This window comes from Typopeltis vanoorti, chromosome 2 (assembly GCF_054136105.1).
Source record: "Typopeltis vanoorti isolate ZY-2024b chromosome 2, IOZ_Tvanoo_1.0, whole genome shotgun sequence".
Lineage (NCBI taxonomy): Eukaryota > Metazoa > Arthropoda > Arachnida > Uropygi > Thelyphonidae > Typopeltis > Typopeltis vanoorti.
This window is the reverse complement of record NC_143550.1, coordinates 132,536,849-132,555,646: the sequence shown is the minus strand read 5'-3', so window position 1 is coordinate 132,555,646 and position 18,798 is coordinate 132,536,849. Positions and strand designations below refer to the sequence as shown.

The 18,798-nt window shown below is 36.3% G+C and overlaps 1 protein-coding gene across 4 annotated transcripts in view; it reads right to left on the bottom strand.

Moving 5' to 3' along the window:
* GluRS-m (putative glutamate--tRNA ligase, mitochondrial) overlaps nucleotides 1–18,798 on the bottom strand; it is a 189,083-nt gene that overhangs the window by 128,129 nt on the left and 42,156 nt on the right. For all 4 annotated transcript variants that reach the window (XM_090408318.1, XM_090408334.1, XM_090408327.1 and 1 more), the window contains exons 5-6: nucleotides 16,552–16,722; nucleotides 5,499–5,579 (exon numbers count right to left, since the gene is read on the bottom strand). In XM_090408318.1, coding sequence (XP_090264444.1) covers nucleotides 5,499–5,579; nucleotides 16,552–16,722 — 252 coding nt within the window. The remainder of the gene's footprint in view (nucleotides 1–5,498; nucleotides 5,580–16,551; nucleotides 16,723–18,798) is intronic.

The window sequence follows — 18,798 nt, the reverse complement described above, 5'->3', positions numbered from 1 at the left end:
TGAATAAAGAAGGGTGACATTTTCCCTATTGGCTTTTGCATGGATGATCAAAAATACTGGTACATTTATATTAGTATCATATACCTTTTTGTTTCTTACTTCTGTTACCAAATTCTGTATCTATGGTATCAGTACTTGGTTGGGACTTTGTCAGGGTCCCTAAAACGTTTGAGGATGAAGAATTCATGTTCAAGGAGTTTTTTTGGTTCAACACCAGAGCTCCCTACTCATCATTGAGCCACACACACACACACACACACACACACACACACACACACACACGATTGCCCACTGACTGCACTTGGGTGTAGAATGCCAGAGCCCAGAGCTACCCTAGATGCTATACCAGCACAACAGCAAGCCTTGGATCCTGACCCCAAACAATGGGGGTGAGAGACTTACTCCAACACAGTTGACCCTAGTGGGCAAGCCCACTAGTCGAATGATTCTGGCTGGGCCATCCAGGACTGCCCTTCTTGGTGAAGCAGAGGCAAAAGCAGTGCAAGACTAGCAGGATCCCCCCCCTTTTCAGGATGTCCATGGGTTTACACTGCATGGCAAACGCAGCAGAAACAGGGTGTTGGATCTTAGTGATGATGGTCTGGAAGAACAGATAGTAAAAAAGACTCAGGAGAAATAGAGCAAAGAATACTGTAAGTAAAGAAAAAGAGAAAGAATGAAAAGGACCAGTACCATAACTGGGAGGTCCCCCTCCACCACGAACAGGTGCACCTTAGGGTGCCTGAACAGTCAGGACTTCTTGAGCATGCTATCTGCATTAAACAGAATTTATTAGAATAGGATCTGATCCTGATCTTATTCCAATCTGATACTTTTTTTTAGTTAGGAAATTATCGACTGTTTTAGTCATCTTACATTAGCTACTAAGGTGGCTCTTTTTAAAATTGTTATATTTTAATTGCCTTTCTATAATCCTGTACTGAAGATGCCTTATGTCATTTAGGTGAATATTTTACAATATATAAGTTGTTTACATGAGTTTTCCTCCATTTTTATATTTATTTTCATTATGCCAACTCGTGGTATTCCATTATCGAAACGAAGGTTGTAATGGTGAACCGATGTTTTATTATCATGCAAGACAGCAATGCCTCTCTTTCACTCCAGTAGAACTAGAAAAGTTCCATGTAGATGGCTTTCTAGACTTATGTTCATCACTCAGCATTTCTAGCACCCACCGCTAAGGTGATGATGATCACCACCACCACTGGTTTACTGATGCCAACTGTACTACATAATTTGTGAGCTGTGATATGATGATCTTCCTTGGATGATACGTTCAAGTGACTCTGTTCATCATCCTCACTGCTCAGCCACTTTGAGGTTTGCCTCTGACTTCAGTTTCACCACTCTTAAAACATCTGACTCAGCATCTAACTATGCTCACATCACAATATCCAGGGCTTGACAAATTATACAAAATCCTACTCACCAAGAAAAAAATGCACTCACCCAAGGACTTCTTCCCTCTCCATTTTTTTTTTAATGATCTGTTCCAGTGAGTCATGAGGAGTTCCATAAAGTGATTAGTAGTTTGTATCAATGTTTAGAGAACATTTCCATTGTGTGAGAGCCATTTCAAGAAGGTGAAGTCAATCAATAATAAGAATAGAAAGAACAATAATTCATTACATTAATTTTTGGTATACTATATACTACAATGACTCTTTATATTATGCACATTCTTTTGTGTTTTTTAAAGCTAAAAAGATTTTGTTCAGCAAATTATTTTTTATTAAAGAAAAAATATCCTGTTTTGTCCAGTCTGCAGCCTCTCACCAGCTGACAACATCCACTCACTGTGGACAAGTACATTTGTCAAACTCTGATCATCTCAATAGACATTTTTCAGACAGTAAGAATTTCCATCAATCTCACAACTTCCAAAGTAAGTAATTAATCACCAATTTCTACTTTGCATATGTCAGTCACTATTCTGAACTACTTGTGTGCTGTACTCATGTAACCAATTAAAGCACCACTCACCGTGGTAAAACAAGAGACTACTACTGTCCACTCAATGACATGTTAAGCTTTCTGCTATGCTCAAATTAAAAGATAGAAAGAAAGAAAAAGAGGAAGCATTACTTTTGTACAACTCCTCATACACTGGTCAAAACAAAACCATAATGATTGCCTTTCAATTCCAAAGGTTAAGGAAATTGTAAACCATAAGTGTATTGGAACTAGGCTTTGTTTTTTTTTTCCCCTAACAATTTTATGACTCAATGTGTCAAAAAGATTTTTTATTGTTACTGCGTGCTAGATATATTTAAGTTAACATTACTGTTCCTCTATCCAAACTGAGAATATTTCAAGGCAAAATATCTGTAAATGTAATGAATCAAGTATTTACTGTAGTATATGTGTTTTAAGCTATCGAAGCCTCATAGGTTCCACTGTCCAACAATACAGATTGCTTCAAATGATCTTATATCTCGGTAAAGCGGCTGAATCGAATTTTGGACAACATGACATCTTGGGATAAAGATTCTTTAGACAACTCTATACATTTCACAAAAGATTTCAAAGAATTTATGGATCAATTCTTTGTATCTGATTGTTAGTTTCACTGATGCTCCAATATAAAATCAAGAAATCTAAATATCCAATTTGAAAGGGCCAAATGCTGAAAATAAAGACAAGGATGATTTATTGGCATCATTCTCCTACAATTCTTTTAGAGATGGTCAAGGCAAAAAACATTCTTCACTTTAAGAACTGCTCATGCCATTCTACCACTAGTATTTTGCCAGAAATAAATCAGAAATATGCTGAATAGCTTTGACACCAAAAGTCATCCTATGTTATCCTTCTATTGCAATGTAAACTTGTACTCCAGAACTAAACACCAATGTTATATCACCTCTTCATCCTTTTGGCATTTATACTACAGCAGGGAAACATTCAGTCCATTCCAAGAAAAGAGAAGCAACAGAAGTCAGTGAACAAATTACCATCCATATTCATACTTCAATCATCTCAAAAACCAAGAAGAAATTCATCAACAGCCAACTTCTTCACGATCAAGAGGCCCACCTCCTAATTAGTAACAAGCAATATGAATTCTGCCACTCTCAATATATAGCTGATCTCCAGCCTTCACTACCTACCTTTAGACATAACCCATGGAAAGGATTAACTGTGGTTGATCTTGAAATTTCTAGAGCATTTAATCTGATCTGATCTGATCTCATGGAGAAATGCTCAGCAAATTTACCTTCCCTTCTGCACCTTTGCAAGTGGGTCAATAACTTCCCTTCTAACCACTCGTGGCATAGTAGATGGTTCCTCTCACATTTTCCTACTAATTCTGGAGTATCCGAAGTCTCTGCCCTCTCACTGACTCTCTTTGTCCTGTACTTAAATAATCTCTCTCTCTCTCTCTCTCTCTCTCTCTAACTCATATTCATAGCTTTTCTGATGAGATGACAGTATGCTTCATTTCTCTTCCTCAGTTGACAAATTCCAATTGTGTCCAATCATTACGGCCTCAGGACCTTTCATAACTGATATCCTACTCTGATCTCTTTGCAATTCTTCAGTGGGGTGAGGATAATTTTGTGAACTCTGACACCAAAACAAGTCCAGTCTAATTTCTAACAAGCAACTGATATGAAACTAACTTGGAATAAAATAATGGTGAGCTTTGATATTAAATCATTGTTCACAATAAACTATTACAAGATCAATGTTTTATGAATTGAAGCAACAATCTAGTCAAGAAATTTTCTCTAGATATGCAAACATGATAAAGATATGTATGGCACTAAACATGGTTATGCATCTGTCAAAGGGGTAAAAAGTATGCTTTCAGTTCAGACCTTTTGAGTGTATCTGGGAAGGGAAAAGTACAGTAAAACCATTGAAGTTATGCGGTATGTGGGACCAACAAAATGCACGTAAGTCGAATTCGCGTAACTCGGGGTATAATTTTGCATGTAATTTATATATACAAACATACAATTGGGACCAAAGGTTTACAAAAACACCTATATTTTTTAAGAAATATAATCATAATTATAGTTTTTTGTACATAAAAAAAGAAAGTTATTTCGATGTCGATGGTTTCATAAAATCTAATAGATTCGTCTGACGGCATAATGTCTTTTTCTTGTCACGCAAAATTTCTTCATAGCAAGCTAATGATTTTTTTATTCCTTGCCTTGTGGCTACAATTCGTTCCTCATTAGAATCTATGTCCTCCAAAATCTGTAAACCTTTCTTTTATGATTGTTCTTACTGTGGATTCCTGTAGATCGCACTTATTTGCTAGCTCACAAATTTTCATTCTGCCTTCAAAATCCTTAATAATGTTGAGTTTTGTTTCCAAAGTCAATGTTTTTCTTTTCTTGCTAGCTGTAGAAGAATCGGACTTGCTTCTTTTAGATGACATTATTATTTTTTATGTGATAAAATTTTATCAAGAACATAACATTAAACAATTGCAAGGTTTGTAGACTATAAAAATTGTGTATGAATGGAGACCGCGCGAAACACGTCAGTGCTTGTTCACAGCATTTGCAACACTGGTGAATGCGGCCGGCACCTGAAAGATACGACTAGTGGTGAGGCGTGAAGCGGGACAGGAATACGTACACATAAGAAACCGCGTAACTCCGGATTCGCGTAAGTCGAGGAATGACTGTATAAGAAAAGGCCAAGCATCATTTTTTATATCTATAACAAATGCTAGGAGGATCAGGAACAAAGGGTTGAGTTTGTTGCTTTATCAAATACATTTAGCCTAATATTATTAGCATCAGTGAAACCTGGATATCAGAACTGGATTTTGTAACTGGGATCAAGTGTAAAGGATATAGTATTTTTAGGAGTGAGAAGAGATAGAAGAGGGGGGGGGGGAGTACTACTAATGATAACAGATGACCTGAGTCAGTTAGGGTAGAAACACATGAAAATAATAATGGTAATAATGTCCCATGTAGCAGTGAGTTTGAAGTTATCTGGTGTGGAGGCTAACATATATTAAATACTATAATATGCAAAAATCAGCTTATTTTTAAGCTCATAATTTTCATAATGGACAACATCCTTATGCACAATTTTCCTTCCACATCATCCTTTTCTTAAGAATTTCTTGCTTAATAAGACTGCACATCCATTTTGCCCTCACCCTATTTATTCTTCCAACTCTAGAGAGACATTCCAAATTTCATCATTTTTTAATAACTTATTTTTTATATGTGTGTTTTATAGTATAACTAGATATATATAAATCACCGTTAATAAACTTCTTCACTGCCATCACAAATGAACAAATAACATATATATTTAATTTTGAGCAATTTAATATTTGGATAATATCTAAATATTAAATTGCTCAAAATATTAAATATATATGGATAATGTATTAAATAAATTTATAAATTTATTATTATTGAATAAATGCTATAAGATAAGTCAAAGCTATCCATAAAAAAATCAATCAATAGTTTAAAGAAAACTGCTATACTTACTGGATCACCTTCATTTTTACTTAAGTCTTGTGTAAATTCTCCAAAAATTACATCATTATAGGTCAAAGGTCCTTCTTTTAGCTGTAAAAACAAAATATATTTAATTTACTGAGCAACATTAAACTGATATATCAGAATTACATTTTATATTCACAATATATCGCAATTATAATCTTTCTCTCTGTACATTTTGTTGAATTCGACCAAATTGTACCTTAAATATCTAAATCTTATAAATGTTACCTTTTTAAAGGATGAATAAAACAAGTCAATAAAGCAACCAATATTGCTTAACTCAACAAATTTATTTATAGTTCTGGGACCACTTAAGCATCAAAGTTAGAAATAAAAAAAAAACTCTTACACAGCTTATAAGGAATGTGAACACCCAATTAAGGCTCAGTGACCTGACTTGAGTTTCCAATGATGCAGCTGTTGGTATATGCTTGAATGAACACATATGAACTGATAATTTACAACTATGCTAATCAAACTAAATCCTGTATTATTTCCAAAATACTTTATGACAACAAGATGAATGAACCTGTGTGAATATTATGTGAAACTGAAATTTATTAATGTTGTTGGGAATTACAAAAATTAGATAAAATAATACAAGGACCAACTAGTGTTATTAATCTATAGCTGGTGGCATATTTGGGGTCTAAACTGCAAGAATGAGACATATTGTAAACAGAGCATGCATCATGTGTGTTCTCTCCTATTTCAAATGACTGTTAGCATAACTAAGTCTGTAACATTCTTTTTTTTGGTCGCTAGAGGGCCAGACGGTCGGTCGTATTTTCAGGGAGCTCCCGAAAGCTAAGTATAATTTTGAATGAAAATTAGAATATAGGTTAAAATCATAACGTAATATTGTCTAATTTTGGTAGCTTGTTGTGTCTGTGTGATTTTGATGTGAATTCCATTATTTAATTCAGTATTTAACGATACGTTTCATAGAAACCAATGGTGCCAATGCGACATAAGATAATGGCGCCCAAAAATACGACGCCATTGTTCAAAAACTATAATGTGAGAGAATTTGTCCAATGTGATGTGTATTGAATGTATGCATTCCTGAATGAGGCTGGAGTTTGGATTGAAAGTGATAGTGGTGGGAGAATGTGCAGAAAGTGTAAGCAAAGTGAGGAGTTGAAGTATGTGTCAGGTTGTGAGACAGTTATGGTTGAAGGAAGCCAGAATGAGAGTGAAAATAGTAGCTTGATAGGGAATTGCGATGTACAAGATGGCAATGAGAGCGCTGATCTAAGAAAGAGTGAGAACAACTATACAGAAAGAGAAAATGGTTTGAATGATAAAAAAAATGAGGAATTATTTGTAGGAAGTGAGATCGCTAGGTTGCTCGCAGTGATACAAAATGCGCAGCGGCAATTAGAGCACCTGCAAAACTCTTTCCAGAGTGATTCGGCTAACGTAAATAAACAGCGTAAGAGTGGGAGAGTTTCTGAAATGAAGGAAAGAGTGTTGTATGGTGACTCATTATTAAGAGGAGTGTATAGTTACACTCCCAGCCAACAGATGGGAGTGTAACTAAATCGTACTTACCGGGTGCAAAATTTAAGGATGTAAGTGAGAGTATTAGAGTGCAAAAACAGAGGGTGAAAGAATTAATAATTGTGGTGGGTGCAAATGAATTGAAAGGTGATAAATTTTTTTATGAGAGAGGACTTGAAAGTATTGTTAAAGGTAGCGAAAGAAAAGAGTGACAGAGTTAAAACGGTGAGTCTGTTGCCGCGGTAGGACAGAGAGGAGTTTAGAAGGAGGGCCATAATCGCAAATGACATTATGCGCAGGTTATGCAGATGGTATGGTGTGGAATTCGTGGACGTGTGGAATGAGTTTGATGGGCGAAAGGACTTATACAAGATGGATGGCCTGCATTTGAATGGACTTGGTGTGCAGAGACTGGAAAGAGTGTTGCTGAATGAAGTGAAAATGGATGTGCAGAACCAGGAAAACTAGAACTACCAAGGAGGGGGGAGGGTGAATATGCAAACTTCAGTGAGACAGTTGAGTGTAAAAATGTATATAATGTACCCGAGCCAGCACTAAGGACAAAAAATGGGAATGGGACATTTAGAATAACTCATCAAGATAGGGGTGGGACAAAAGGATCACTGCATTTCATGTATACTAATGCCAGGAGTATTAGGAACAAGAAGGAAGAATTTTTGGCCTTGATTGGCTCTTCCTGGCCACAGGTTATTGGCATTAGTGAAACATGGCTGACAGAAGATGATATAGTTAGTGGGATAGAATGTGTAGGTTATAGTGTGTTTAGGAGGGACAGAGAGAATAAAATGGGGGGAGGAGTGTTATTGATGATAGCTGATGAACTGCAGCCAAGAAGAATTGAAGTTGTATTGCAGGATAGTGAAAGGAGCTCATTTGAAGCTATTTGGTATGAGATTGAGACTGACAGAATAAAATATACAGTGGGTGCTGCTATAGACCAGGTGATGGAATAGATGGTGGAGATAGTATGCATAAACAAATAGAAGACATGGGTGGAAGGAGGAGAGGACACATGTGAGGAAGGAAATGGATTTTATTCAATTATTAAGGGATAACTATCTGAGACAGCATGTAATTGAAAATACTAGGAGTGTGACAGTGCTTCACCTGGTAATAGCATCTTGCAATTTGACTGTAATGAATATGACCATGTTGCCACCTATTGGTGAGAGTGATCATAAAGTCTTGACCTGGGAGGTGGCTAAAGGTGTGGAATTTTTGATTAAGACAGGGTATATATGGAATTACCATGCTGGCAAGTTTGACAAGCTTAGGAGATTGCTTGGAGCAGTGCCATGGCATGTACAATTGCAAGGGCTGGACGTCGATAGAGCATGGGAAGTGGTCAAGGAGCATTTACAGGAGGTTATGGCTGATTGTATACCTAGGGTCCGAATAGTAAAACAAGTAGGAGTTAAATGGATGAATAACACCAATAAGCTTGAGCTGCAAAAAAAGAAACAACTGTGGAGGGAATTTAAAGAAAGGGGCGACCTGCAGGCATACGAACGGTATAAAGTGCAGGCCAGAAGGGTAACGAGTGTGGTAAAAACAGCAAAAGCCGATTATGAAAGGAAACTAGCTATGCAAGCAAAAGAGAATCCCAAACAGTTCTTTCAATATGCTGCAAGCAAGAAAAAAACTGTACATGGCAAAATGATTTTAAGGAATGACGATGGTAAGGAGGTCACTGAACCAGTCGATATGGTGGAGTTACTGAGCGTGCACTTTGCAAAAGTATATCATCCAGGTGGTGACATTGAAAAAATGAAGGAACCAATAGTTTATACGGGAATTGTGATGAATGACATGGAGGTGAATAGTCTATTACAGAACCTTAATGTAAATACATCTGTGGGATTGGATGGTATACTGGCATGGGTCTTGCGTGAAGCAGCTAAGGAATTATCAGTGCCCTTGACCATGTTGTTTAATCTGAGTCTCGGGTCTGGTTTAGTCCCGAAGGCATGGAAAGAGGGGAAAATAGTTTCACTGCATAAAGGAGGATCCAAGACTATGGTGGCAAATTACCGACCAATCAGCATATCAGGAGTCGTTGTCAAGGTAAGTCAAGGGAAAAATACAGGAATGGATTGATGAAAATGAGATACTGTACAGGGGACAGCATGGCTTTGTGAAGGGGTAGCTCATGACTCAGTAACTTGCTCAAGTTTTATAACAAGGTGACGGCAGAACTGGATAAGGGAAATGGGTTTACAGTGATACTGCTGGACCTGGCAAAAGAGTTTGACAGGATACCACGTGGAATTCTAATCCATAAACTACAACATATGGGAATGGATATAGGGTTGGTGAGATGGATAGATGGGTGGTTGATGGAGAGATATCAAAGAGTAGTTTATTCAGGAGTAGAGTCCAAATGACGGCCTGTGACTAGTGGTGTGCCGCAGGGTTCTGTTCTTGGACCACTGCTGTTTAATCTGTTCATTAACGATATAGGGAAGGATCTAAGTGGAACAGCTCATTTGTTCGCTGATGATGCAAAGTTGGGTAGGGCGATATTGAATGCAGAAGATGTCAAAGTCTTGCAGGATGACTTAGATAGATTGGAGTTCTGGGCTAAGGAGAATGGATGTCAATTTAATGTGACAAAATGTAAGGTTATGCATTCTGGGGTGAAAAGATTAGCAGCAGTATACCACATTGATGGAACTGTACTCCAAGAGATTGATGAGGCCAGGGACTTGGGAGTGTTGGTGGATAGGGAGATGAAGTTTAGGGGGTACATTGCAAAAGTAGCTAAATCAGCTCATCAACTCACTTGGTTGTTGAAAAATACCTTGACGAACAGAGACAAGCAAGTTATTGTACCTCTGTACCGAGCCCTGATAAGACCTCATCTCAACTACTGTGCCCAGATTTGGTCACCTCGGTTCCTTCTTGATGGGGAGGAGGTGGAGAGGATCCAGAGGCGAGTGACTAAGATGATAGCAGGTCTATGGAATGAACCATATGAGAACAGGTTGAAGATTTGTGGGTTGCAGAAACTAGAAACTTGCAGAAACTAGTTCATAGGTAGAAAAGTGGAGATATGATTGAGCCATTCAAATTGCTAAAAGGATTCTATAGGATTAATTCAGAGGATATTTTTGAGATCTGACTGGTGGTGGGAGAACTAGGGGACACCTATGGAAGCTGGGAAAGAGTATGGTTAGCAAGGGTGTTAGAACTGGGTTCTTTACTTTTAGAGTGGTAAATGAGTGGAATAAGCTGTCAGAGTCTGTTGTGGGTGCTATGACAGCAAGCGAGTTCAAGGCAAGGTATGATAGATACTGCGAGAATGTCGAATAGTTGTGTTGACAGATGTTTAGGGCCTCCCTCGATGAGTCTAAGGACTCCCTGGAGTAGCCTGAAATAATAATAATAATAATAATAATAATAATAGTCAAAGCTGTATAACTGGGAGGAGACCTCCACATAGCCTTTAAAGGAATGCGGAGAACCGACCAGAGCTTCTGACCTAATGTCCAATCCTGACCTTCTCGTGGTGCACCCTGTTGGGTATCTACCTGGATACTGAACGAACGAGGATGGGCAGGCAATTTGGGATTTAGCCGACTAAATTGTATTCTTATTGGTTAAACCAAAATATAGAATGATGGTACAACATGACAAAATTTCATGCCGGCTGGGGCGTCGACCGGTTAAACAAGGCCCCCGTTGTTTTCGCCAGGGAACCAGGGAGAACAGCGAAAAGTCAGCTACTGGAACAAATCTGAAAATAAACCCCAACTCAACATCACCAGAGTTGAAGATCGGTACTATCAACGTAAGAAGCCTGAATAGCTGAGGAATTAGATAAGTACCAGATCGACATAATAGGGGTGACTGAAACAAAAAAAGACCAAAACTGGTGAGATCTTTCTGAGCAATAAATACAAAATGTTATATTCAGGCAATGACAATCAAGGAAAAGAAGGAGTAGCCATAGTATTCAACACAAAATATGAGGCAAATCTTCTTGAATGGCAGTCAGTCTCAAGTAGAGTAATGTGGGCAAATATGAGAATGGGGAACTGGACAATGAGACTTATTTGTGCCTATGGTCCCACAGAAGGTTCTACTAAGGTAGAAGTGGAGGAATTTTTTGAGGCTTTAGAAAAAGCAACTGACACAATGAAAAATTGGTCCTTGTTGGGGATCTAAATAGCAGAGTAGGAAATGATTGTGAGACATACAAAAATATTTTGGGAAAATTTGGAGAAAAGTGCAAAGCTAATAATAATGGCAAATATCTGTTGGATTTCTGCTCAGGACATGGACTGGTTATTACTAACACCATGTTCCAACATAAAAATGTGCACAAATTCACATGGAGAGAAGAGGCTAGGAATAAGAAAAGTCTCATTGACTATGTTATTGTTGATAGTGATGTTTTCTCCCTGGTGCAGGACACCAGAGTGTACAGAGGATTTGAAATTGGAAGTGATCACTATTTAGTCTTGAGCAGGATAAAACTGAATTTCATATTGAAAAGAATAACGTGTAAGAAAGTTTTAAAGCGAATAAAAGTTGAGCAGCTCTCAGATGTGAGCTGTAGACTAAAATACACAAAGATTATTGAAGAAAAAATGAAAGAGTTTGAGAACAGGAATCAAACCTTGGAGATTCAGTGGCAAACTCTGAAGAAAACATTGATTGATTCAGCCAGAAAGGCATGTGGTGAGGTTATCTGTAAGGATAAAAAAATCAGAACTCCCTGGTGGACACAGGAAGTTAAAGAGGCAGTGAAGGAAAAGAAGAAAGCATACCAAAAGTTCCTCTCAAATAAGTCAACTTATGCTCTTAGAGAATATAGAGACAAATGCAAGAATGCTAAACACTGTGTAAAACTAGCTAAACAAAAGTCATGGGAGGACTTTGGCAAGAATATAGAAAATAAATATCAAGAAGGTGGCAAAATATTTGGGAGGTTGTTGAAGCTTAGGAATGGAGGAAAGAGTGCTATAAAAGGAATTAGAGATGATAAAGGTGACATGAAAACGGGAGAAAAAGATATCCTTGAAGTATGGAGTAATTACTTTGAAAAACTGCTAAATGAAACAAGCAGTGATGTCAGCACAGTGGTAAAAGACATTGACCAGGCATGCAGTCAGGAATACATATCCATACTTGAAGTAGAAAAAGCCATCAAAGGCTTGAAATGTGGAAAGGCAGCAGGAGTAGATGATATTCGACCAGAAATGCTGAAGTATGGTGGTATAAGAGTCTTACAGTGGCTGCACTGCATAGTTCAGAAAGCCTGGACAGAGGGACGAATTCCCAATGATTGGAGTAGAGCTCTCATAGTACCCATATATCAAAAGGGAAATAAAACTGAATGTGAGAATTACAGAGGTATTTCCCTACTGAGTGTTCCTGGCAAGATCTATGCAAGTATACTTGAGAAACGGTTGAGAAGAATTGTGGAAGAAAAGCTTGGTGAAGAACAAGCTGGATTCAGGCCAAACAGAGGCTGTCAGGATCAGATCTTCACTTTACGACAAATAGTCGAGAAAGCATGGGAATATAACAAAGATCTGTATTTAAGTTTTGTCGATCTGGAAAAGGCATATGACAAGGTGCCAAGAGAGAAGCTATTCAATACGCTTCAGTTATATGGTGTCAATGGGGCATTATATCAAGCAATACTTAGTCTTTATTTGAGTTGTAAGTCAGCAGTTAGAATTGAAGGAAGTACAGGAAGATGGTTTAATGTTAAATCTGGTGTGAGACAAGGATGTACATTATCCTCTCTGTTATTCATTATCTATATGGATCACATTATGAAGGAAAGTGGTGTTAAACATGATATCAAAATTGGAGATGTTAATGTCAGCTCTTTGCTTTATGCAGATGATGTTATACTTCTAAATAAATCTGCTACAAGTCTGCAAGATTCTCTGACTAAATTGAATAGCTGTTGTAATAGATATGGTATGAAGGTCAGCAATAAAAAGACAAAGACAATGAAAATAGGCAGAATCATTGAAAATGTCAACTGTGTGTTGTGAATGGAGAACCTGTGGAACAAGTAAAACATTTCAGCTATTTAGGCACGATTTTTAGTGAAGATGGTAAATTAAATATAGAAATAGACAACAGAATCAGCAAAGCTGGTATGGTGGGAAGTCAATTGAATAAATTCATATGGAATAAGAGAGAAATTAGTCGGAACACTAAATTAGCTGTATATATACAAAACAGTGTTCAAACCAGTTTTAACTTATGGATCTGAAAGCTGGGTCAGAAGTAAAACACTTGACCAAAGACTAGAGACCACAGATATGAGAGTCCTGAGAAAGATTATAGACGTGAACGGATGGCATCAATGGCAGTATCATATTAAAAACGAGGATATTAGGAAAGAACTTGGCATTGTCAGCATCCAGGAATGCGTTAGCAGAGCTAATCTCAGGTGGTATGGTCACCTAAACAGAATGGGCGAGGAAAGATTAGCAAAACAAATGTTCTCTGCCAGGTTGGCAGCAAAATGACCCAGAGGAAGACCAAGATATAGGTGGATTGATACAGTACAAAGTGCCTTAGACGATAGAAATATAAGATCTGATAATGTTGGAGTGATGACAAGTAACAGGCTGATTTGGAGGAAAATTGTAGATAGGAAATTAATAATGATGTAATTTTTTTTTTCATGTAGTACTATCATATCCTGTACACCCCTTGAGGGTACATGGCAGGAATTTGATGATGATGATTATAATAATAACATTTACAGACTGGATCAGAGATTTCAAAATGTGTGTCCTTGTGTCCAGTTGAGGGAACCATGAACCATGTGACTGAATCACTTCCTTTATCTTTAATGATAGACAATTCAAGATTCTTTAATATGCTGCAATAATTATTTTCTAAGAGTAAAGCATGATGGCTATATTCTGCTCCAAGCTTGTAGTTAGCAGAAGAGATATGTGAAGTAAAAGGCCAGAATTTTTCATTCCTTTCATGAACAATGTCATCAAGATGTTTGTTAATCTCAAAATTTCTACCACTCTGGTAGGTGAAAATTTAGGCAATCCACATTAACAATAAATTTCCCACTCCTGAACACTTCTGGAAAAGATTGTCTTTCAGAGATCTTAAATGACCATGAATGTTATGGAGAGGTTTATAATCTCTAATATTTTGTTCTTTCACTAATGCAGTGACACAAGTAAACAGTGACAAGTAACAAGTCTTCCATGTTAAAGATAACATCACAAGACTTTCATGATAAAGTAACATGGCAATGATAAAGTAACATGAGCAATGATAACATGGAATACTTCCATGTTATCATTGCTCATGGCACTTACTTCTGTGTTGTGAATAACCATTAAATTTCATATAAGCAGTCCATTATCCTCACCAGGAGTAAATCTTTTCATGGAAAAATTCAGAACTCCTATCTTCAAGCTGCTTTGAAACTTCCAATTGGGTGAAGATACACATATGACATTTTTATTACGAGTAGACAATATTTTTAACTTAATTTTTTTCTTCTTCTTTTTCTGGTATCTTAGTATCAATAAAAATTAAAACTTTATGTCCACTAGATAGCATTACAAGTTGATCAATTGAAAATATGTCTAAATTAAAGATGTTGTTTTATTTGCACATGCCAAACTAGACAGACAACCTAAGTTCCACAAACATGGAACCTTGCTGGAACCCATCATGGATGCTAAAATTTGTCCCACTTATAAACTTGGCATCCGAACTCAACACACACACACACACACACACACACTGGCAGAACATCATCTTATAAAAAATTCCACACACTTAAAACCACTATACAGAACCTTCAATTAGAGGAGAATAAAATTGCTTGTTAGCTTTGATGTGCCAGCCCTTTTTATAACAAATGCTCCAGTAGAGGATACACCAGTTCTCTTTTCCAAAATTTATTCCACTGGCATTTGTAAACTTTTTAAGCATTGTCTTAGATGAACCAGCTCATTAAACAAACTGAAAGTATGGCAATAGGCTCCCTAATTTAGCTCCCCGCCCCATTGTTAACTTATAAATGGAATCATTTGAATCTTTGCCACTCAATTCTGTCTTCCTCAAACCTAAAGTATGGTTTGAGTATACAGATGATGTCTTTGCCATTTTGCCACATTGCCCACAGGTTATTTCTAACTTTGTACATTTTCTCAACGATATCTATTCCCAAATTAATTTTACTGTGGAGGAGGAAAAAGAAGTGCTCTGGTCTGCTTGGATACTTTACTTACAAGGCAAGCAGATGGGTCTCTCATGTGTACAGTCTACTATAAGCCCACACATAGATACCTACATTGCTACTTCTCATTACCATCCTACCCATAAACTTGGAATTTTCATGGCTTTAGCCTCCAAGGCAGACAAAATTCATCTTCAGGACCAGCACTGCACCAGGAGCTACAAGTTTTGTTTACATCATTTCAACAAAATGGATACAATAGGAAAACCCTTGCTAAACTCCTTAAAAAGACCAACAACCCCCCCCCCACCCCTCCAATCAGACTATAGATAAACCATATCTTTACCCTAGAACAAAGGTAAAATGGATAAACTAGGCTCCTTTCTGAAACAACACAGAATCAACACTATATACAAACCTCTAAACAAAGTTTCCACTTTCCTGAGACAAATCAAAGATTTCTAGGATCCTCTCAACTTCCCAGGTATCTACAGCATTCTCTGCCAGTGGAAATCCAATATTTTGCGACACACAGAATGGATGACCTTGGTCAGAAAAAAAAAAGAACAAAAATTACATCCACTACAGACAACCCAAAAGTGGACTAACACAACATACCCTTAGAAAAAGACCATTTCATCAGATGGCAGAACTTCAACAACTCCTAGTTTAAATTAAAGAGATTGTTCTGAAAGCAGAACAAGTTCTACAGAACCTAGTTAACTGCAACAGAACTGATCATGTGATACTGCATAGATTTTGGTGTGTCACCCTATTTACTTGTCAGCAATAATAAGAGAAATTACCACAAAGAATGTCACTATTGCCATCTGTGCATGTGAATGTCCTTGTTTGTGAGGTAATTTCATTCCATCTTCACTGGCTGTGTATTGTTAAAGTGCCTCTGATAATGCTATATTATCAGAGGCACTTTATTTATTTATTTATTCACTTAATTATTTACTAGCAAAACGATGGCTAGTAAATAATTAATTTTAGTCAGTACATTATTTATTTGATTCCTGTTTCTATGTAGTTTTTTATTCCAGAAACTTTGACATGAATCATAGCAACGGCTATAGAAATTTGAACATGGAAACCTACACAAGCCTTATGCTGGTATTATCAACGCCCTTAAGAAGAAAGTACTTAACATCTTAAAATCCAGGTCTGTGCATTCAGATCCACTGAATGCACAGACCTGGATTTTGGTTCTGTGTTTCATCACATGCTATTTTTCTGACAGAATTATCAAAAACAATAACTTAATATAAAAGGAAACAGGTAGAAAAACTGGTATATAAACTTTAACGAAATTAATCTTACCTTAAAGCGGATAACATAAGGATGAGAACTTTTAAGATAATCTTTTACTTCCTGCTCATCAAGATGTCGGCATCTGTTATCATAACGTGGATGCTGGTGAGTACGAATAGCTTCTTTGCGCAATAAGTTTAAACGATTTTCAGTGCAAAAACATCTATATGCTGCTCCAATCTTAACAAATTAGAAGAAATAAAATATTAATACATTAATATTAATAAAACAATAATATTAATTCAGGGTTAAAATAAAATAAAAATAAATAAATAAATAAAAAATCACTCAATAATATGATAATGACCATATCATAACTATATAACAAAGTACAATTTATTAATAATTTCCAGAAAAATATAGAAATACTAGCAATTCCCATATACACAAAGCATCTGAAATGCAGATACTCACAAGATTCTTCAGATTCAGCAGAAAACTTAAATATAAGCCATGCATTTTCAGATATCAACAAACTGTCATTTTTTGATGTTAATATAAACCGTACTGAGATGGCAAAAGTGATGAAAAACAAATATGCAAAAGTAATCTTAAGGGTACAAAGGACTTAATACACAAGCTAGTGAGTTATAACAAAACTAAAATTACACTTGATTCCCATACAAGTAGTTTTTGCTCAAAATTATCATTCTGTAAACTGATGTACCATCAAACCTGGTGGTACTTAAGAAGTTTTAGGATAGCTAGCAAATAATTTTGCCATCATTATTTCAGTAGATGACTGAAGAAGAGTTTGATTAATGGTATGTGGATTGGAAGGATAGGAGCAGTGGCAATACTACAACATATTGACAAGCTGGATGGATTTTATCCATATGAATAGCTTAACAAAGGATTAGGCCATGAAAAGTTGTTTTAAGATAATCTGGTTCTCCTGCTCTAGAAACCAGATGTGTACTTTTCTAACCACTTCAGATCTCTAAATAAAACAGGGTGGTGGTAGGTTCTAGATGACAAAAATCATCTACCACCTAAAGATATTTAAAGAACAAACTAAGGAATGATTTTATGTGACATTTGGAAGTCACTTATTAGATCTTCAAAACACCGGACTTTAATTTTTCTGCAAATTATTGTTCACAACTGCTGAACAATGATGACCGATGCCAGTTTCCATGCTCCCCATATTTCTGTTTTTCTTTTTATTTTTGAGTAATGGTTCCTGCATATTCAGTTTTTAGTTATGTAATAATTCATATTTACCGCTTATCATATATTTGTTTGTTCTTCCTAACCTAGACAAAGCCACTAGCATATGTGGCAAAACTAGTAGGTTTAATTAAATAACTATTACACCTATAAATCCAGTGTTAGTTATTTTTGTTACATTCATTTTTGATCAAAAAAATCAACATACTCATCATTTAAATCTTTAATTTCTCTATCTTCTATAATAGTCAAGTCATTTACCTTGGAGATTCCAATATTCAAAAATCACTACTGGTCCCCCCCCCCCCAAAAAAAAAATTGAAATGATCACCAGTTAGAAAAGCCAAGACCTCTGCTATAACCAACAACATAAAATGTTCACATGATTACCACAGTATCAGATAATCCTAACTACTTTCCAGACACTCTTGATCTCTTCTTCATCAAGAAATCATCAAAATATATAGATAGCTGAGCTCTATACAATTCGAATTACAACTTGGTATTCATTTCATCTCCTAAAAGCACTAACACACAGCTGTTCTTAGCCTCATGTTGCTTAATAAAAACATCAAAAGGAATAATCATTATGATTTCTTTTCTTAATTTACTTAATTCTTAATTGGATTACTGTTTCCAATCTTCTGAACCAAATTATAATGGTCATAACCATAAAGATTTAAGCACTTTATATACCGTATTTGCCGGCATATAAGATGTACTCCTTTTTTGTACACATTTTTTAGGAAAAAAACTTTATCACTGAATATTACAATGAATTTACAGTATATATTTCAAATATAAAGTAATAAGTAGGTCTACTTTCAACAAATACCTAATCTAACTAGGTATTTGTTGAAAGTAGAAAGTGGGAAAGAGTACCCACCTTTTAATCATCAAAATCCAGAAATTCATCTCCAGAGCTAAATGAAGAGACACTTGAAACCTCTTCTAAATCAGAATCTGAGTCCTCATACAACAAATTGTCCTCTGTACCATCCAGTGCATTACTAATTCCACACTTCTTAAATGATTTAACCACTGTCTCAGTTTTCACAGCAAACCATGAAGCTTTGACCCACTGAC